General features: G+C 35.4%; 1 protein-coding gene across 3 annotated transcripts in view; it reads left to right on the top strand.

Moving 5' to 3' along the window:
- Positions 1–22165, top strand: part of CBLB (Cbl proto-oncogene B) — a 214549-nt gene that overhangs the window by 163486 nt on the left and 28898 nt on the right. For 2 of the 3 annotated variants that reach the window (XM_040484406.1, XM_040484405.1), the window contains exons 13-16: positions 3804–3898; positions 16442–16588; positions 19856–19953; positions 20069–20200. In XM_040484406.1, coding sequence (XP_040340340.1) covers positions 3804–3898; positions 16442–16588; positions 19856–19953; positions 20069–20200 — 472 coding nt within the window. The remainder of the gene's footprint in view (positions 1–3803; positions 3899–16441; positions 16589–19855; positions 19954–20068; positions 20201–22165) is intronic. The other variant, XM_040484407.1, reaches the window with a different exon arrangement.

Below are 22165 nucleotides of genomic sequence, written 5' to 3'. Positions count from 1 at the left end.
TCAGTCTCCCCAATTAATTGTAAGCAAATGCATTCTTGTGTGAAATAGGAGCAACTATCCTTTAGACTTATTTTCATTAGAGGTAATACTTCAAATTAAACATCATCTTCCCATTTTATTTATTTATTTTTTTTTTAAATTTTTTTTTTTCAACGTTTATTTATTTTGGGGACAGAGAGAGACAGAGCATGAACGGGCGAGGGGCAGAGAGAGAGGGAGACACAGAATCGGAAACAGGCTCCAGGCTCTGAGCCATCAGCCCAGAGCCCGACGTGGGGCTCGAACTCACGGACCGCGAGATCGTGACCTGGCTGAAGTCGGACGCTTAACCGACTGCGCCACCCAGGCGCCCCAATCTTCCCATTTTAAAGATAAGAAACCCAAATAAGCACCAAATGTTTACATTAGAATTAAGTGTACCTGTGGAATACCTACCATAAGGGAATTCATGAAATGGACACCCTGTACATGAAGTGACACCTCGCTCTCCTTCATCATGTGCCCTCTGTCCCTGTGCCACTTCCCATCATCCACTAGAGGCATTTGCCCTTTTGATTTGCATCTTCGCTTGGCAAATGGTAAGGACAGCAAGAATAAATTCTACTGCATTTCCTACTTGTACAGAGCTGTTAGGGAAAGAGCTGTCCAGCTCATCGTTAAAATGAAGTGTAAGAATTCCCTGTGACTTTCATCGACTCCCTATCCCCCCACCCCTACCTTTCGTTATCAGATTAGCTGAAGTAATCCTTTACTTTTAACATGAATCTGCAAGCTAAGAATTACTAGGTTTATTTATCTTGTATTATTGGTAAGAGATTTCTTTCCTATAGTACTGTTTCCTTTCTCTGAAATTCTTGTGTTCTAGAAACCTGTCCCTTAATAGGACACCTGTCCCTTAATAAGTATTTTGTTGGCTACATACTTACTGTTGTTGGTTTGTTTTAATTAGCTGAGGTGAAAATATTTGCATTAAAATGCTTTAAAACATCATTGGAAACTTGAGATTTATCTACTTAGATCTAGATGCTAACGTTGTGTTAAGCTATCTTTATTGGTTTCTCTCGAAAGGTTAAGAATACTGCTGTTTCTAATGTGATAAAAACTATCTCTGACTTGTTATGTTACTTCAAGTGACATTATTCTAAAATGACCCTGTGTACAATAATCTTTTGAAGATGCTGCTAGATAAATGCATCGAAAGATTCCCCTTTTTTTGAGATTGTGGCTTTTGCTCTTTTGGTGGAGAGGCACATGTTTATGTGAATGACCTCAAACTTATCTCTAAATCTCAAGGGCTGTCTATCAAGAAATAAGTCCTCTATGTTCACTGGCTTCATTGCCAATCTGATGGTGTAGAAGGACAAACTATAGTGATATTTTTGGGGTAGATTTTGTGTGGGTTTACATGTGTGGGATAGGGAAAAGGGGTTGTGTTTGGGGTTTTGTACAGATAAAAAGGTTTGTCTTAATTGTGCTACGATTATCACAAATGTGTTCCCTGAATCTCAAGGATCCCAGACACCTTAAGCTTAATATTTAGACAACAGTTGAATCATAAGACATTTCAAACTTCCAAGATTAGTAACAAATGCTGTCTTGAGGCATATAGAAAAATATTAATCTAGGATAACCTAGAATTTATAGTAAGTTGTGTGATAACTCAGATTAAACTTCTTCCATAAGCCCAAACTTACCTTAATGTCTCCTCATTCTTCAACCTCCTTTAGCTGTAAGAGTGCTTAGGATGTTCAAGACAGCATGGGAAATACAAAATGAATAAAGCACAGTGTAGTGTGGTGAGAATGAGACAGGTGTATGATTAACTAAAAGATAAGGCGTAAGAGAAGCGTTCAGAAAATACAATATGGGATCCTCAAGAAGAAAAAAAAATCAAATTGAGATGCAGTGTAAAAGAACAAATAAAGAAAGCTGCACACAAGAAGGTCACTGGCTATAGACATGAAAAGATTAGTAGGTGTTTTTATAGACACGACAGGAAGGAACCGCATGAGGTTAGAGAAAATATGCATAGCGAAGGAAGTCCATTTTCAATGGATAGAATAGAGAGAGAGAGAATAGGCAGGATAGGTGAAATTATGGCAGTGTAGATTCTAACCAATAATACGGAGTCTTGAATTCTATACTATGTTATCTTTAATTTGTTAGGAAAGAGGTCTTAAAGGTTTTTTTGTTGTTTTTGTTTTTCTATTTTTTTGGCAGAGGAGTAATAGTATTAGAATATTTAAGTTGGTAGTAATTTCAGTGGAATTGCGGTAGATTTGGGACAGAGGAAAAAGTTGTTTCCTCAGTTGAATAAAGAAGGCCTGAATCTGTGGGGTTTCAGTGCGAACTGCTTCAGTCGATGGCTATCCTTCCGCACATTTGAGGAATTATTGTTTTCTCCTATTTTTAAACAGGCTTTTCAAATCTCCAGAGAACATAAAATATTTATTTTTAGCCCAACTTGTAATTTATTGCACTCCCTCAGGTAGCGGCAGCTAAAATGATTAAGTCTAGTGAAGTGGGTACAGGTGGGAACATGGAATTCAGAATGAAACCGTGTTTAGGATCTGTTTTATCATAGTGTAACTGTAAGAGCGCATCGAATGAGAGAGCCGCGCAAAGGAGACATTGGAACTCTAGCACAGGTCCTAGTTTTTAGAGTGAAACTTCAATGCCATAAGATTTAGACTGTGCAACTTTGAAATGCAAATATTGATGTATTTCAAATGTATTCTTTAAACCATGTTTCTTGTTTTAAGTTGATAGAGAAGGTATGGGCTTTTCAATTTTGCATTCTAAAGCTTCAGCAGCATTTTAGAAATGCGGGGGGGAGGAAAAGAAATTGGTAGGTCATTGATGGGGCTTTAGGGCTATTCAGGTTACATTATAGCCTTTTGCTCCAACTTAAGCCTACCTTTTAAATATGAATTCATAAGAGTTGAGGTGAGTGCCCCATGATAAAACACTAATAATTACTTAAAGATTTCAAAATAGGTTTAATCTTTTTTGTATGTGTGTGAATATGTCTATATGAAGTTATTTTCTCTTTTTTTAATTGCTTTATTTCAAGTTCTTGGATTAGTCACAAGCGCGGTTGCTCAGTCCCTGTAGTGTAACTGAGAAACCTGGGAACCAGAAGTTCTGATTCTGAGTAACAAAACACTGGTTCTCTGCCAGTACCTTATGAGCAAGGTAACCGTTTTAGTTGGTGGTGTTCACACTGAAAATTCTGGTTAAAATTGCACGTGCTCTGAAAGAGCAGGCGGGCTCTACTTCCCAATAGTGTTGATGCTTCAGCCTTGAAAGATGAAAGGCATTTCTGTAAGGTTTTATCAAGAAGTTTAAAAATGTTCTGTTAACCCCAGAGAGATATAATTTAGAACACTTTTATTTGGGAGAATTGAAATAAGAATTGCACTGGTACTGCTTTTTCTTCCCTGAATCCTATGGAGAATGGTAACTTTTCAATAAAAACTGATGGTTATTTGGGGAATTTCACCATCTGTGTATCAAGCTGTGTGTATCTGTTTTATAGAAATTATAGTACGCATTCCTTTTCAATGTGTTTAAGAATCGTGTTGTATTATACTTTTTACATATAACTTGGTGTTCCTTTGGGTGGTGGTGGTGAATAATCACTATGGTGCAACTGACTCCTAAGTAAATTATATGATATTGCGCTTGTTTAAATAAACAGAAATTACATATTCTTTTCAAAATTATAGGTTTTCTAAGAGCTTCTACTGTTTTAAGGTCCTCTAGAAGTTAAATTCTAAAAGAACCCTTGGATTTCCTTTCAGGTCTTTTCCAATGGTCACTTGGGAAGTGAAGAATATGATGTTCCTCCCCGGCTTTCTCCTCCTCCTCCAGCTGCTGCCCTTCTCCCTAGCATCAAGTGAGTTTTACTGAATTTGCAGAGCATCTCTCCATGCATACGGATATGGTAAATAGTCGATATGAGGTACTCAATACAGAAAGTACAAGGTGAATAGAAACACATCAATAAAAGTGATTCAGCCAGATTTATAAAGTACCAGAAGTCAAGGTCCTTCCTGATTCTTTGCTGGTAACCACAGCATATGTGATACTTACCTAAACTCTGAGGTTGCATATGGAACAACAGGGAGAGAGAACTTGAGTCTTCTTTGTATCTAAGAAGAAGAGAGAGCAGGGGCGCCTGGGTGGCTCAGTCAGTTAAGCATCCAACTTCAGCTCAGATCATGATCTCACGGTTCATGAGTTCGAGCCCCACATCAGGCTCTGTGCTGAAAGCTCAAGAGCCTGGAGCCTGCTTCCAATTCTGTGTCTCCCTCTCCCTCTCTCTCTGCTCCTCCCCCACTCATGCTCCGGTGGTCATTCTCTCTTGCTCTCTCTCTCTCTCTCTCTCTCTCTCAAAAATAAAAATAAGGGGTGCCTGGGTGGCGCAGTCGGTTAAGCGCCCGACTTCAGCCAGGTCACGATCTTGCGGTCCGTGAGTTCGAGCCCCGCATCAGGCTCTGGGCTGATGGCTCAGAGCCTGGAGCCTGTTTCCGATTCTGTGTCTCCCTCTCTCTCTGCTCCTCCCCCGTTCATGCTCTGTCTCTCTCTGTCCCAAAAATAAATAAACGTTGAAAAAAAAAAAATTAAAAAAAAAAATAATAATAAAAATAAAGAGGACAGAGTAGCACGGTGAGCTTTCCCCTCAATTTATCTCTCTTCCCAAGTGGTGTCACATTTATCCCAACTATCCAGTGTGATATCAGAAAATAATCTTTGATTCTTTCAATTTTCACAATTTCTGAATCCATTCAGCCAGTAAGTCCTATTTGCTTGTTCTTTTGAAGTTTTTTATAGTCAGCTAATCTTCCCTGTTGCCTCATAGCTGGATGTCTGGAAGAACAGACATAATGGATGATGTGTTATGATTTTAGAATTAATATCAATGGATTTTAAAATGCATTAACTGAAAAATAAGTTAACCTGGGTTATCTCATTTGAAAAATGGGGACACAAGAAGCACATTAGGCAGTTAGTTAATATAGGTACCCAAGTCAAACCAGGATAAAACCAAGTCTCCTGATTCCAATTTTTTCACTCTTTATATGAAATCAGGCTACCTGCCTTTTCTGCAATATATTTTGTTTACACAGCTGAATTGTTTTCATTCTGCTTTCCCCAGATCAGTTTCCTGCTCAAAACCCAGCATTGTTTTTTTTCTTTCCTTTTAAGTTAATCTATGCTCTTCTGCTAGCAGTAAGATCCACAGAATTTTACCCAACTAAAATATTGTTCAGTAATTCCTAATGTTTCCCCTCCAATCTTGTCTTGATTTTTTTTTTGGCTTTGTGAATTTTTAAGCTGCCTCCTCCTATGCACCACCTTTTCAGAATCTTTATTCTGTAGGTCCATGTCTCAGGCTCTGTTTCTTTATGAAAACTTCTCTGACTTCTTCATTCATAATGATAATAAGTGGTAAGACTAATTCTCAGTCTTCTTCCTACAGTTTATTGTCTACATTTAATTACGTACTCTGCTCCACTGTTTTCTAATTTTAAAGTGCTTCTTCACATTAAAAAAAAAGGTCATAAGGTTTTGAGAGCAAAATATTTTTCTTGTCCTTTCTGATTCTTCCCTAACACTTTACTGTTTTTGCTGTGTGGTGCATATATCACAAATATGTGGTTACTTGGTTGATTATCGGGTAAGATCCTCACTTCCAACTGAAAGTCTTAGAGCATTTACTCCTTTCTCTGCTGGTCACTGAGATCCCCTATACATATGGATGCAAAAGAAGGATAAGCTAAACCCAGCCCCTGAAGTTTGCACTCTACTCTAGAAAATAAAATTAACACACATGAAACCTCTGGAGAACATTATGTTGACTTGTACAATTCTAGTTGTTAGTTTTTACTTTCACTTGGAGGCAAGACTGTTACAGACCTTGGAAGTCAAGGATGTTTCATAAAGAGATGGAAATTTCCTGAGTCATGGAGAATAGGCACAGTTCAAAAGGGGAGCAGATGAGAAGCAGCAAGAGTGTGAAGTTTGCCATCATTCAGGGGACAGTGGGAAACTAAGCTCATTGGAGCATTCTCCACTGGTAACTTTTCTGGGAACTGCCAGATAATGTAGCTGACATAAAAGTTGGAAGCAAATACACATATTCTGTATAGTAGGCTCTAAATTGGTAAGAACGTGTGATATCATAGCCTCAGATGAACTCTGAATATATGTAATAAAATATCTTAAGTTCAATTAATTCTGATAATTCAGAGAACCTCAGAAACAAAGTAAATAAAACCTTGCCAATTAGGTTAAATTTTCACATTCTGTTTATTAAATTCATGTTGGCAAGTGAGATAAGCAGAGGTTGCAATGTGCTTCGTATGTATTTTAGTTACGTGTTTCTCCTATAAAGTAAGAATAAATTCATAGTGTAATGTATTGACATTTTTCTAGTACTTCAGTTTGTAAGTCCTTGTAAGTATATTTTCTCTCCATTTATTCTTGATTTTTCCCTCAGAAACAGTGCAGTTGCTTTACTTAAACAGAGAAATACTTAAACAATGCAGATTTAACAGCAAATTAGTTTTGTTTTGCATGCTGCAAATTAACCATAGTTAATAATGCAAGAGTTGACTTTTCATTGCACATTTATCTCTTCAATTTTTTTATTCTGACTATATGGGTGGCATTTGTTCATTGTATAAAATATGGAAACTAGAAATGACAAAAATTTAACAAATATGTAAATTCGAGCATCTACATACTCCAAATATCCATGTCCAGAGTTTCAACATTTTGACATTTTTAGACTTTTTTTTACATGACATAGATTATGTTATAGAGATAATTTCCATGCCCTTCTTTGTTACTTAATATTTTAGTAGGCATTTTCCGTAGTCATTTATGGACTGTCTTATTATGAAACCAGCATAGAATTCTGAAGTGAATATTAAAATTAAATCAGACTTGGTCTCAGACCTGACTCCAGCATATTAAATATTTGTCTTGTCTTTGAACAAAGTAACTTCTCAGGGCCTCGCTTTCTCTATCTGATAAATGAAAAAGTGTTTATCTTAAATGATCTCCAAATTCCTTTTGAGCTTCGACTTTTTAGATTCTATGCAGTGTTTTTTTAAGGGATGCTCATCTATAATGCTGACTTACATGAAATATTTGGCAGCTTAAATGTTCATTTGTGGCTCGTTGTGTCTCATTGCTGAAGCCAGCGTGAGTTGGATTACTGTTCTAGTTTTGCGTTTGTTTGTTATGTTTGATCTATCTGGGCCTCATTAGAATGTAAACCAGGGTACAGTGAGGAATAGACCCTTAGTACTGGAGGGGCATAGAACAGAGGTCTCAGCAAATAGGGACGAAATGGGATGTTGGATGTTCAAGTACCTAATTCTATGTTAGACTCTTACTGCATGTTTCAAAATAAGTCCAAAGCAAAATCACAAATTACTACTCAGACTTTTGCAGTTCTCACAAATGTTGAGACCCTCAGTGTTGAATTCAGGAAAGTCACAGCTAGCATTTACCTTTAAATGTACTTTGTATTGTTATAAATATTTACTAAAGAGTAATAAGTTATTTGATGTTACTCTGATCACCGTTTACTTGATATGAGGCTACTCTGTGATAGTTTTACTTTCTTGTAAAACTGTTTGCAATTATGTGACTTTTATTGTATGACTTATGTTGAGGCCTAGAATACAGAATTTATTTTTAAGAAATATCCTGTTTGTAGAAGAAAGCTGAAACTGTACTAGTATACATTGATTTGGTTTTTGGGTTTTTTTGTTTTTTTTTTTTTTTTAGTTTTTCTAAATGTTTCTATTTAATTAACATCATTGACATTTAGCTACAAATGTAAAATTTTAAATAAAAGCTTGAAACATGAGTGCCTACTATTTTCTAGGGGGAGAATGAAAAAAATCCTATGTGGTTTGTTTTTATTACATTTTTACTAAATTTTTACTAAATTATATTTGTCTTGAAATAATTTGATTTTTTAAAATTTAAATGAAATCTGAAACAGTTAAAAAAATTATTTCACTTGACACAAGATATTGACAAATAAATAGAAGAATTATTGCCAGTAATAATGGAATGATTATTTTCAAGTAAGATGTTCTAGAATGCAGATGAATGTCATTTTCTTTTTTCAGAAGAATATTTTGGGTGCCTTGTCTTTTAGAAATGCACCTTTTGTACTTTTGGAATATTAATCTTAAGCCTTCAAATGCATGCTGAACAAATACTATTTGATTAATACTTTTGTAAAAAAAAAAAAAGGTTTAGGGGCGCCTGAGTGGCTTAGTGGGTTGAGTGTCTGCCTTCGGCTTAGGTCATGATCTCACGGTCTGTGAGTTCAAGCCCCATGTCGGGCTCTGTGCTGTCAGTTCAGAGCCTGAAGCCTGTTCAGATTCTTTGTCTCCCTCTCTCTCTGCCCCATCCCCTACTTGCTCATGTGTGCTCTATTTCTGTAAGAAATAAATAAACATTAAAAAAAAAAAAAAAAAGAAAGAAAGGTTTGCTGTTGGAGACGGTGGTGTTGATCACTGTTACCTGCTTTTCCAAACAGATAAGGTGCTAATAACATTTTCAGTTCGGTGAATAGAGAATCCTAATTTTTGCCTGAGCTACTTTTTACTCAGTTGTGTGTAATAAGTGGAGATGCAGCATGAACTAGATAAAATCCCATCCTCACTGGAACTTGTGCTCTAGTTAGGAGAACAGAAAGTAAACAAATAATGATATTGTATTTTGTCAGGTAGTTGTAAGTGCTAGGAGGAAAAATAAAGCAGGGAAGGGGATAAATAGTATATGGAGGTTTATACTTTAGGTAAAGTCATCAGGAAAGGTAATATTTGACCAGAGCCTGAAAGCAGTAAAGGAGCAAGCCATGAGGTTATCTGGGTAAAGAGCATGAAAGCTAGACGACTCAAGTGTAGAAAAGGGAGGCACGTGAATCCCTTCAGCATGCTGAAGAGCAGCAAGGACAGTGTGACTAGAGTTGAATACGGTATTCAGGGGCTAAATAGTATACTGTCTTTAAAGCCAAGGTAAGAACTTGGGTTTGGTGAGTTTTAGAAAGTTTTGGTCAGCATTATGACATGATGCTGGTTTGCATTTTTAAGGAATTTCCCTGGCTGCTGTGTGAAGAATGGTCTTTGGGGAAGCAGGGAGACCAATGGAGAGTGCCATCATCTGATGTGGTAGACCAGTCAGAGATGGTCAGGGCTCTGACTGGAGTAACGGTGATGGAGTTACTGGGTCAGCTTTGGGGTATATTTTGGTCCAGTGGTACCTGTTAATAAATTGGATATCTGTGAGGTATGATAGTGAAGACTCTTCTTACATAAGTTTTTGGCTAAAGAAACCGAGTGAATGGTTGGTGCCATTTTCCAAAGTGAGGGAGACTGGAGAAGGAACAGATGTGGGAACAGGACAGAGGTGTAAAATGGAGACTGAGGGACCTGAAGAGTTTGGGATGCCTGTTACACACACACACACACACACACACACACACACACACCCCTAAATTGAAGTGTTGAGGGAGCAATTAGACATAACATCCAAATATTATATTCAGGTAAATATTTCAGCAGGTACTATCTAAAGCTAATACATTTATTTCTACATGTCAAATCACAAATTTAGTAGATTGGCTACGCTCTTAGGCATACAAATGTAACTCTGAGATTTTCAACAGTATACGAACTTACATATTAAAGCATTACCTTGAAGGAGACTATACCACTTACCCCTGCAATGTTGATTGTAAAAACATTATTGGTTCTTATCAAAATCTCCATTTATTACCAAATTGCTTCAGAAAATAAACTAGAAATGTAGTTTTGTGAATGTAACCTCAACTACTGCCACCCTCCAGAGTCACCAAAAAGGTCCACACTTCAAACATCAGCATCTGTGCATGTGAACGCGCATGGGATTGTGGTTGTCTTTAAACAGTCTCCAGAATGGTCTATATGTAAATGTAAGTGTAAAACTATAAAGTTAGATGAATATGAATGAAATTATTTGGCAAACTCATGGGAGAGGGGAGAGTTTTGTTTTGTTTTGCTTTGTTTTTGACTAAGATTTGAAGACAGAGAAGAGAAAAAAAGTACTAAGCCTTGGGAGATATTAATCCAAATATCACATTGTAACTTAAAACCACTGAAAGGGAATGAGCTTGATGGAAGTGTGTTATTTTGTATATGGTGCATACCAGGTCTCATTATTTGTGCTCAGTGTCAAAAGAGCAGGAAAACATATTCTGTTGTTATTCACCTGAGGATTCCTGTAGACTGAATGTACTTTGGTTTTACATGAATCCTTTTTATGCCCAATGATAAGAAATTATTATTGATTTAAGTATAAGACAAATATGGTAGAAAACTTTTCAATGGAAGATAAAGCTGTAATTAAGAGGCTACTCTATTTTTTTTTAATTTTTTTTTTAATGTTTATTTATTTTTGAGACAGAGACAGAGCATGAACAGGGGAGGGTCAGAGAGAGAGAGGGAGACACAGAATCAGAAACAGGCTCCAGGCTCTGAGCTGTCAGCACAGAGCCTGACGCGGGGCTCAAACTCACGGACCGTGAGATCATGACCTGAGCCGAAGTCAGACGCTTAACTGACTGAGCCACCCAGGTGCCCCTATTTTTTTAATCCTAGTAAATGAATATGGTTGCTCTTTCATTAGTCTCTGAACCAGCTTTCCTCCAGTACCTTAAAATCTTTTTAAGACTGGCCAAGATATTGCACTATTTTTGTTTGTTCTACCTTGGGTAAATGGAAAGGTGCATTATTACCAAAGATGGCGGTCTCCTGTAGGTAACAATTGACATGACATATAAGGGATGGTGGAGAGTGGGTCTTTCTTTTCAGTTTGTTCACTGTGATCACTGTGGTGTTCTTCTCTCATTGTATCATGTAGAATGTTTGTGCATTTGAGTCTGACCTATTGATATGACTTGATATTTGAAACTCAGACTTAACTTATAAATCGGTGAGTTTATGCAGCAAAATAAACTTTGTTCAAATCTCCTGCAAAGTAACTTGACCATCCAAACTCAGATATTCTGGTGTTTTGTGGTGAATCCCTGGAAACTACTGGTTGATGCCTTGATGAAAACAATTGAGGGTTGCCACTATATTATTTTAAACCAGTCTCAACAGAAAAAGCAGTAATATGAGTATTATTTCTCTCCTTTTTATTCTAGCGTTGTAATTTCTAAATTCACATAGAATAATCCCTTCTCATCTTTTTGGGAAAATGAAATTTGGTGGATGGCTATAATCTTGGTAGGGGGAATACCACTAATTCCACTAATCTTTCATTGTCTCTAAAAGCTCTGATGAGAACTGATATAACATTAATCCTAATAGTCTGACAAACCTGTTAGTTATCATTTACAAAAAAGCTGATTTATGATCACAAAAAACCTAGCCATTGAAATGTGAGCCACTGGGTTCTATTTAAATATACAATGTAAAATATATTCCTTATACTGTTTCTTTTTTGTCCCACAGAGGCATGATCTATCCTATATCCTCCATTTGTCCATGAACATATTGATCCATTGATAGAAAATGTATAGGATTAAAATGAGATTTTATTTTCATATTAAGGGAAGGCATCCTTGCATATTCCACAACAGTCAAGCATTTATCATGTTTCTGTTAACGTTGCTCCGTACTCTCAAATAGAATTAAATAAGTTATGTGAAGGCCACTAAGAATATTCAGCATATTTGTGAAAGATGCATATCTGCAATACCTGAAATGAGTTAAAATGAATTTTTAATCTTAAAAAGAAAATTTTCAGTTATTAAAGCATAACTTATGTACAGTAGAATTCAGTTTTGTGAGTTCTGACTAAAGCATGGTCACGTAATCACCACCACAATCAAGTTCTAGGACAGTTCCATCACTCCAAAAAATCCCCCTGTGCCTATGTCAGATTCTTCCTTCATGCCAGACGCCTGGAAATTACCAGCCTAATTCATGTCCAGTACGGTTTTGCCTTTTCCAGAAGGTCATATAAATAGAATCATGCAGTACGTACCCCGTTGAGTCTGGCTTCTCTCTACTTAGTATAATGCATTTGAGATTCATCAATGTTGTCAAGTGTATCAATGGTTGGTTCCTTTCTATTGCTGCAGAGTACATATTCCATTATAAGGCATGCTTTATCCATCCCTCCACTGAGGGACATTTGGGTTGATTCCAGTTTTTGGCAATTACAAATAATGCCACTGTAAATATCATCGTGAAGTCTTTAACGTCCAACATACTGGAAAATTAGATTCGCAAGAAAAGTATGTGTTTCCTCAGTATCTGTCTTCCTGATTTTTAAAGCAGACCCCAGAAAATTTTAGAAATGCATATTGGTTCTAAGTTAACTTAAAAATGTAACTTAAAATCTGTTTCTCCAATTTAAAAACAAGTAGGTGAAATGCTTATAATTAAAGCTTACAGGAAAGCTTGTGTTAAACCTAATAATATACCACAGACTTTTCTTAATGTCATGAAAGAACGCTTAAAATCAGTATTATAAAGCTCACTCTGATATTCTGGGGAAATTACTTATTTGTGGCATACGTGCAATCCTTTCAAATACAGCTTTATTTTGTGTTACCACTTCTCAGGACTGATTTCTCTGAGTTAAGTATTTTATTTTCCCTGTTAGGATTCTGATAGTTAATACAAGAAATATGGACTAATGTATATGGCAAGCTCTGAAGACTTAGTTTTAATAAAAGATATTTTAAAAAAACCATGCCTTCAGAAATTACTAAATAAAGATTCTTACATGTAGAAAGCAAGCGAAATGATATATTTAAAAATGTTTTTCTAGATTATAAAAGAATCCTAAAAATGATTGTTCCCTCTCCTTTAACAGCTTTGTCATCTGTTTCTCTGATAACCACTCATTTTTGTCTAAAAGCCGGGAGTGCCCCCCTTCACGCATACCACGCCAGGCCTTTGTTGACTCAGGGTCTACCCTTAAGCATTTTGCAATTAGGACAGAAAGACAGAAATGAATATATAGAAAACACAATGTCAATGAAGGCACATATACTAAATGTACATTAATCAAAAGAATTAAAGTTGAAAGAAAAGTTACACAGATAAACCCCTCTGATGATGTGCCTCTCACACCAAGAATATCAAATATTATAGAGGAGTGTATCTGAGTTTGTCTCAACATGTAAAAATCACTAAGAAAAGCATTGCAAAATGTATTCTTGGTTGGTTCCAAGTGTGCACTTGCAGAAAGTGGATGTATTTCTCACCGGAGGCTCAGATAACTAACACGCAGTGAATTTAACAGGAGGTGCAGGTTGGGGAGAGGATGGCTGTGCATCTTTGAGAGAATGTGGCCTTGTTCATTACCCGTGTTTTAACTCCAGAATGACAGCCACAGTGCAGAATAGTCCATGGATGTACGATGATAATACAAAGGGAATGAAGTAATAGGTATAAATGGTAAGATGGTTTACTTGGCCGCTTGAACTTGGAACTAACCAAATAATAATTTGCTCTGTTTTATTCCTCTGATATCCCAAACATTTCTCAGAAGCCACATCAATGAATGAAGTGTTCTTGTGTCCCTTAAGTTAGATATTTTCTTCACTGCCAAAAGTAAACTTACATGATAGCTTATGAAAATTGCTACACTAATTATTTTACTGCTTATTTCAAGTAAAATTGAACGTACTTTTTGAATTAGTTTGTGAAGGAAAAAAAATCCCAAGTATACTTACAAATAGTGTAATTATTTACATGAATCGAGATTTCTTTTTTGATATTTTATATACAACTTCTTTATCTCACTTGTACCTTCTTTTTTATTAAAACTTTATTTTTTAGACAAGTTTAGAGTGATTAAAGACTTTGTTTTTTTAGATTCCCAGCAAAATTGAGAAGGTACAGTGATTTCCCATATACTTCCTGCCCCCACATGTACCTCTCCCTTCCCATCAATATCTTCCTCCATAGCGGTACATTTGTTAAAATGGATGAACCTGTTTTGATATGTAATCACCCGAAGCCCATAGTGTACATTCCTATTTTTTATTATAGAAACTGCTTTTATTTTTTTTTTCCTTCTGAACTCGGTAAGATTAATTTGATATAAAAATTTATGTAATACTGAATAAAATGCACTGGAATGATATTCTTATAAACTGGCTTCTCTAAATAGACTATTATACTGATAGCAGAAGTTTGCACTAAAAACACAAAGAAGAAGAAGAATATCTGACTTTAGAACTTATTAAAAAGGTGATAAATGGGATATCGAAGCACTTTTTTGGGATTTAGATACAAATGCCACTTGAAGACATTTTCCCCTTCTAGATGTAATCCAGTAAAATCCATTTAAGCTAATAATCTCTGATTAGTAAATTTTAGTGGTAAGCCTTTATTATTCCAAAAATCTTATTTGAGCTTTATTTTTCATCTTCTTCAGAAATATTCTATGTGTTGATTTGCATCAAGGCAAAATACTAGGAGGAATTACCCAGACGAAATTCTTCATCATTGAAAAGAAAATATAGAATCATCCACAACAGATGTGATTTCATAAACTGTCCATTCTTGCCTCAATATGCAGTGCTTCTTTGGAAACTCTTAAATTTTTGGAAGTAACCCCCAACCGGCAGATAGATTTCTGACATTGATGTTATTGCTGAACATTTGGTCAAGAAGTCTTTTCCTTTTTCTTTAATACTGGATATGCTTGAATTGCATTGGCAAAAAAAGATTCATTATGAATGAAAGTATAGTAGGGCACAGAAAGGATGTATATTGTTTCATTTGCTAATAGAACCCATTCTGGTCCTTGAGTTAGCTAAATTGATGTCCATGTGTGTAAGATTTTGTGGAAAGGTCATGTTTGAAATCCCTACCATAATATCCATCAGATCACAGTTTTGCAGTGCATGTACTCACCAGCCTTCATTTGGAATGTATCTCTTCTAAGGTTACACTATAGGAGGGGTAGTTCCTCATAAGGTTATTAGCTTGGGCTCTGGTCAGTGACAGTGGACTTTCTGTCAGTCTGTTACTATGATTTTATCTCACTGTAAACTGTCATTTGAATTCAGAGGTTGCTCAAACAAACAAAAATTCAAAAATCAGTATTGAAAAAGTCTTCAAAAACAGGTAGAAATATGCTTTTGAAAAATCTTGGGAGAGATTTTTCTTTAATTTTTGAACTTTCTAGAGACTCAAATACATAGTTGAAGCTTGAAAACTTCGAGGTTTTTCACAATGCCTTCTTGTAATGGGCACAAAGAAAAGCCCTTAAAATTTTTCGCATTCTAACCAGCGAGAAGAAATCTAAATGAAAAAGTTATTTCAGGTTCAATGGCACATATACCAAAGGACTCTTGCTCCCTCTACAGAAGGTGCTTCAAAATTGCAGTTCCAAAGATTAAAAAAAAAAGAAGAAGAAAAGAAAAGAAACAGACGTTCACTATGATTATCAAAAGCTTTGTCTTGCAAACTAGTTGGGTGTCCTAACGTTAGGGTATGTTTGTGTGTTTCTACTTTGATATTTTTCACTTGCATAAGCAAGAGTTAAACTCCATTAATAACAATTGTGAAAAATTGTGAAAAAGGTCTGGGTTCCTTGTTTGTTTGGCTTTGTTTTCTTTTGTTTATTTACTCTCCAGGATGAGTATAATGCTTGAAAAACTTCTTTGGATATTGGGTGATTGTTCTACTCATTTTCTTTCTTTTTTATTAGAGAATTGAAGCCATGAAAATAAGGTACTCTACCTCAAAGACTTAATAAGTTCTCTTATTATCTACTTCTAATTGTTCCAGTCATTTTTAGTTCTTAGTTGTTGGGAAAAAAATTAATAATTTGAATTGTACTTGAACCTTACCAGAGAAATAATTCATTTAATTGAACTGGATTTGTTTTCAACTACAGGTAATATTCACAAGAGACAAAGTTGACCTTTTTATGAAGATTTCATTAATATATAAAACTACCATGTACATATATATACACATACATATATATATGTGTATATATATATATATATAAAATCTTAATTTACCCATTTAAGTTAAATTGGAACAAAATTGTTAATATTTTAATAGCTTTGGTTTGGATAATTTTATACATTCTGTTTTAACTTCAAGATCTTTGTATTTAATTTGACAGGTTACTAGTTTTTCTTACTCTGCCATTTAAAATTATAAGTATGGAAATTCTTTTATTTCATCAATAGAGTCTTAACAAAAGATTGAAAATCCTTTCATTTGTATTTAGTATAAGAACAGCCCTTCTGATGTTACCTTGTAATTGAAAAATGAACACAAGTACAAAGTAGCTCCTTTGATTTGAATAGATCACATTCAACTTGCCTGTTCTGAATTGTTATGCTTAAACTAGACTGGATTTTTTTTTCCCTCTCTGGTAGGTGTACTGGCCCGTTAGCAAATTCCCTTTCAGAGAAAACCAGAGACCCAGTAGAGGAAGATGACGATGAATACAAGGTTCCTTCATCCCATCCTGTTTCCCTGAATTCACAACCATCTCATTGCCATAACGTAAAACCTCCTCTTAGGTAAGCATATGGGCAGCTTTTTATCATCTCACATCTGCATAAGCATTATCATGTGTGGTATTTGTTTGTAGGCAACTGAATCACAGCTATTTAAATAAAAATCCTTGATTTCTTGGTCAGAGCCTCCTCTTATTATATACTATTTTCTGCATTCCTTTCATAGAAAACTAAAAGATGCAGATTTCTCATTACTCAAGAAGTCAGTTGACTAAACTAATTGACTAGTAAATCTAATGGAACATTTTGCTGCCCCTCTCCCCCCAAAACAAATTATAATCTAATAAAACTTCGCTGTATATTACATATAGTGGTAATTAATTCATGAGTTTTCAATATACTATTTTCCAATGCATTTTATCAGTTCTTAGTACATACCTCATGAGGAAAAATCAGTGCCCAGAAACTAAAGTATTACCTTTCTTAGAATTTTTTTTGATGTAATTTTTTTTGATGCAAGTATAATTTATATTCATTTCCCTTCTTGATATGCTGCCTACTTCTATTTATCATATCCTGAAGAAGTTAAGAAAAAAAGACTAAGAAGTATTTACCTTTTTTAATGAGGTACTATTTTACTTTTCCTTAGATCAAATAAGAATGTGAGAAATAGGGTTTTCTTTTTTTTTCTTCTTGCCAGTTGTTTGTTCTCATTGTAATGGAGACAGCCTTGAAGTGTCAGCCCCACTGAGGTATAGAGCAGTTGTTAAAACTGGGTGGTGCGTACTGAAATATTAGTTTGTGTTTAAGTAGGATGATTCTGCACTTGTATAATTGATTTATTAATCTGTAATCTAATACTATTTTTCTTTATCTCATCTGACTTACATGAAGTACTCAATAAGTCAAATCTCAGTTTTAAAACTTAGTGAGCTCATTTCCTTTGTATGACGGAATCCCTGGAGCTTTGCTTGGCATACAGCACGGGGTTTCACTCACTACAGCTGGTGGCTCAGCCTTCCTGCCTTCCAGCACCTCTTGAATGAGGATAGGAAAACTACTGAACACTTCAGCCATCTGTCTTATCTTCGTGCATCGTTTCCGTTTTAAGGTCAAGTCCATCAATGGAAAGCATTCTGTGAGTGGAGTGTTCCCTCCTTTTCAGATGAAAAATCTAAATAGAATGTTTTAGTGTCTTTCTTAGACTATCACACCAAGGTGAAATGCAATACTTGGAAAAGAGAAGCAAATCTTCATTTTAACCAGAGATCTGTCGAAATGAGTGATCCTGGTTAAAATTATCAACACTCTACAGAATTCTTAACCAGGATCACTAACATTCTGCAGTCTAGGGCTTCATATTTCAAAACAAGAACCATTTCATTTCTTGCTAATCACTGGTGTTTAAGACATTTGTTGATAAAATAGTGTCCTTGAGAAGATAAATGACTGAGAGGCAATTTGTTATTTTGGAAGAACCAAATGTCTACTACTCTTATTAGAGGAAAGTTACTCCTTAATATCGAATACAAATGGTCACAATTTTTAGTCCCTTTGGCTCCTACAAATGTATAGTAATGTGTAAAGACTGAAATAAGATGAGCTTTTTTGGTCTTCTTGGGATTTCATTTTTTTTTCATTGCTGAAGAGGTGAGAGTTATATTTGAAATACTTTGAATTTTAATTGTTAGATCATATCAGATGAGATTTTTGGTGGCAGACCTCCCAAATCCTGAAAATAAATTTGAATTATGACTGCCATTACTATCTTTCCATTGTTATAGAGAAGTAATAAATGTTGATTATCCCTAAACTTAATAGGAGTGAATTTTTTATCTTTTTGTTCTTGAAACCCAATGGATGAAGTACCTTCTTTCCTCCACAGAGCACTCTGTAAGCTTAAATACTTCCTATCCTAATGTTTCCCCCACCCTTTGGAACATCAGAAGAGATAAATTATCAATATGCAGAAAAAGTTAAACAGTAGATGAATAATTCAATTCAGTTTCAGTAAAAATCCATCATTATTATGAAAATTCAATACATGATAACTATTTTAAAATGAACCATCTCTGGCCCCTGAAACAGATGTGGCCACCAGAGAGAATAGAAATGAATTTCAGATGAAGCCCTCTTGCAATAACTATTTAAATATCCGCTATCTCCTCCATTATGTATGTACTTTTACTTTGCCCCAAGAATTCAGAGTAAATCAGAGAAACGGAAAATGTAAACTCTGTTTTCTATAGCTTTTTATGAACAGAATAGCTTGGTGAGCAGAGAGTTTATTGTTACACAGCTATATTCTAAAGACAAAGTATGCTCTGTACTTTCTCTTCCTACTATCTTCCCACGCCTCAGTTTTGTCCATTGTGTTCATAGTATTAATGAACACATAGTTCAAAGTATTAATACTAACAACAAAAATACTGCTTTAGTAAGTATTATCCTTTACAGACACCTTGTCGTGTACCCAAAGCCTTTGCTAAAGTCATTTTTCTACAGTTATCAGAAGGGCGGGGTTTTGTTCATAGTAGTAGTGAAATTGTGACAGACCCTAGGTATTTGAATATGCCTATCAAAATTTTAATGAAATTATAGAACATTTAATAATTCTCCTTCTTTGTGGGCTCCAGTTTACCTTAAGGAAAGTTTAAATTACAGAAATAAAAATATGTTAAACATCATTAACAAATAATAAAGTCATTGGGACTATTACATGTGTATATGTGTGTATACACACACACACACACACACACACACATATAGGCCTTACTACATTTTCAAAAACTTGACAAGGTATTATTGAACTTGTCCAAAATGATATGTTAACTTCACAGATGTGTTTAGGAAATCAACAATTTTTGTAGTGCTTGTATTTCTTTATTTCATTTTTTTTAAAGATTATCTTTTTACTTATTTTATTTCTTTGCAAAAATAGTTCAGTAAGAATATCTGGATAGGGGCGCCTGGGTGGCTTAGTTGGTTAAGTGTCTGACTCTTGATTTTGGCTCAGGTCATGATCTCAGTCATGAGATCCCGCCCTGGGTCCGGCATTGCACTGGACATGGTGCCTAAGATTCTGTCACCCTCTGTGCCACCTCCCTGTGTGCTCACAGGTGTGTGTGCACCATCTCTCTCTCTTTCAAAAAAAAAATCTAAAAAGAATATTTGAATAATATTTCTTACACTTTTTCCAGAAAAGGAAATCACATTTATTTTCAAACTTTAGCATATGAGCAGGGTTGCTAGTTCCTATCACCTCTCCAAATTACTTTTAAATGGAAAGTAATCTTCCTTATGATTTTTGTTCTTTGATCTCTGTGTTAGGTCCTGTGATAATGGTCATTGTATATTGAATGGAACACATGGTACATCTTCAGAGATGAAGAAACCAAACATCCCTGAATTAGGCATATATTTAAAGGGTATGTATAAAACCTATTCTCTTTGTGTTCTTCATCTTAATGGTCAGAATTTAAAGGCAAAATTCCATGCCATTGTTGTACTGAAAATACATTAAGATTTTGTGTTATCCTCTAGGAGATGTTTTTGATTCAGCCTCTGATCCAGTGCCATTACCACCTGCCAGGCCTCCAACTCGGGACAATCCAAAGCATGGTTCTTCACTCAACAGGACGCCCTCTGATTATGATCTTCTCATCCCTCCATTAGGTTGAAACCTTTAAAAATTTTTCAAATAAGCCACCCTGCCTCTTCTTTCAGTTAATATCTGAATTATTAGAATTCAGAGTTCAGTGTAACACAGACTTACAAGGTTATGAGTTGGTCTGAATTAGAATGGATTCTCTGGATAGTGGTGGCTCTTAAATTCATGTAACCATTATTCCACTTATATGATTGAAGCAATGGTGTACGTAGCTGGCCATCAATCTCCGTGTTATCAAGCTGTCTTCTCATGTACTAAATGCAATCTTAAAAACCTATCAGAGCATCATTCCTTCCCCTGAGGCCTTGTGTTCCACTAGACTTGAAATGTTCATCTGAGATTTTCTTTAAGTACAATTCTTTAATGAATGTGTACTTACTTTTTCTTTCAGGATACAATGACCCCATTCACTTAGCTAATTACATTTTGGAAACTTACATATTTTATTCTAGAGAACTGAGAAATAGATTTTGTCATAGAATCATTGCAACAGCACATCCAAGGAATCTCAATTTTTCTGGTTCAAATTTTAATATGAAGTACACTAGTTTGTGTGTGTGTGTACATATGTGAAGGTACATGTGTGTATATATGTTAAACTTGGCTGGTGCTGGTATCTGTGTTGATTTCATTAATTCTAAGTTGGAAGCTTCTCCCCCTATTTTTAGAGGAAGACAATTAGAATCTCCACGCACCTTAAGGCTTCACAAGTCACCGTAACATAGCGTATGATGAAGGTCCATTTATAGGCTATGTGAATTAATTATTAGGCTCCCAGAAATGTGAAATGACTCTTGAGTTTTTCCACAAACCCCATCAACCAGTGTTTCTAGTTATGTAACAGCAGTGTCTTTTGCTCCTGTTCATTCTGTAGTTCAGTGCTTCATTCTCAACTACATGAATTACAAGCACCTGCTAACTTCTTTTCCTCCAGTTTTTTTCTCCCTCCCACTTCTTCCTATATGCTGGTTTTTGACCTGCTACCCAAGTCTTGATGATCTAAATCAAGCATCGTCCAATATAACTTTATGTAGTGATGAATGTATATATTCACATGTGTGACTGTGGATGGAACTGAATTTTAATTTAAGCTAAATAGCCATGTGTGGATGCTGACTACCACATCGGACAGTGCAGATCAGTGTTCCGCCTGTCTTTACAACTCAACTTTCCTCTAGCTCTTCATGTGCATTTCATGCTTTATTTATACTATTTATTTTATACTATTCAGTCTGTCAAGAAGATACCATCCTAGCATTTGATGAATAAGTGATTTTGAGGCTCTGATATCCCCGGCCTTCCTGTTCTTGGTAACACCTTGCTAAATGCCACTTTCTACATTTCCCTTCCCTCTTAAACGTGTAGCTTTCTCTGTGGGACCTGTGATACTTTCACCTGTGAATCATACCTCTTTGTGAAATTTTCTTAGATCTCCTTGTGGACTCTAAGCTCCTTGGATCAGGTCCTTGTGATTTTGATCTTCATAGTTACCCACGTGCCTAGCATGGGACCTGACATTTAGGGGCTGAAAAAGGATTTGAATGAATAAGATGATGAATGTAGCAAATAGCTGAAGGCTGGGCTGACAGCAAAGCTCTCTCCCTCCACCCTCATACCTTCAAATATTTTAAGTTAGACAAATATCTATGATCATTAGAGAATGTGTTTTGAATATTTTTTGCAAGGCAAGTTAGATGAATGGTAAAACCATTTTTCTTTAAAATGTAACTTTGGCTTAAGTCGATAAATTTAAATACATGCATTTTTATTACTGGAACATGTACGTGTTTGTTTATATCCTGTTTGATTCACAAAGTATTTGAGATTACTTACAAAAATACATACTTTGCAATTTTATTGTTTTAAAGAATCAAGATATGGGAAAATGTGAGTAGAATAGTAAGATGTGGCAGGGGAAAAATAGGTAGGCATAAAAGCATTCTGCAATATTCTGTAGTTACTAAAGCTGG

The sequence above is a fragment of the Herpailurus yagouaroundi genome, unplaced genomic scaffold (assembly GCF_014898765.1).
Source record: "Herpailurus yagouaroundi ecotype Mexico unplaced genomic scaffold, PumYag 162, whole genome shotgun sequence".
NCBI lineage: Eukaryota > Metazoa > Chordata > Mammalia > Carnivora > Felidae > Herpailurus > Herpailurus yagouaroundi.
The sequence above is the reverse complement of the archived record's forward strand: the minus strand, read 5'-3'. Positions and strand labels throughout refer to the sequence as shown.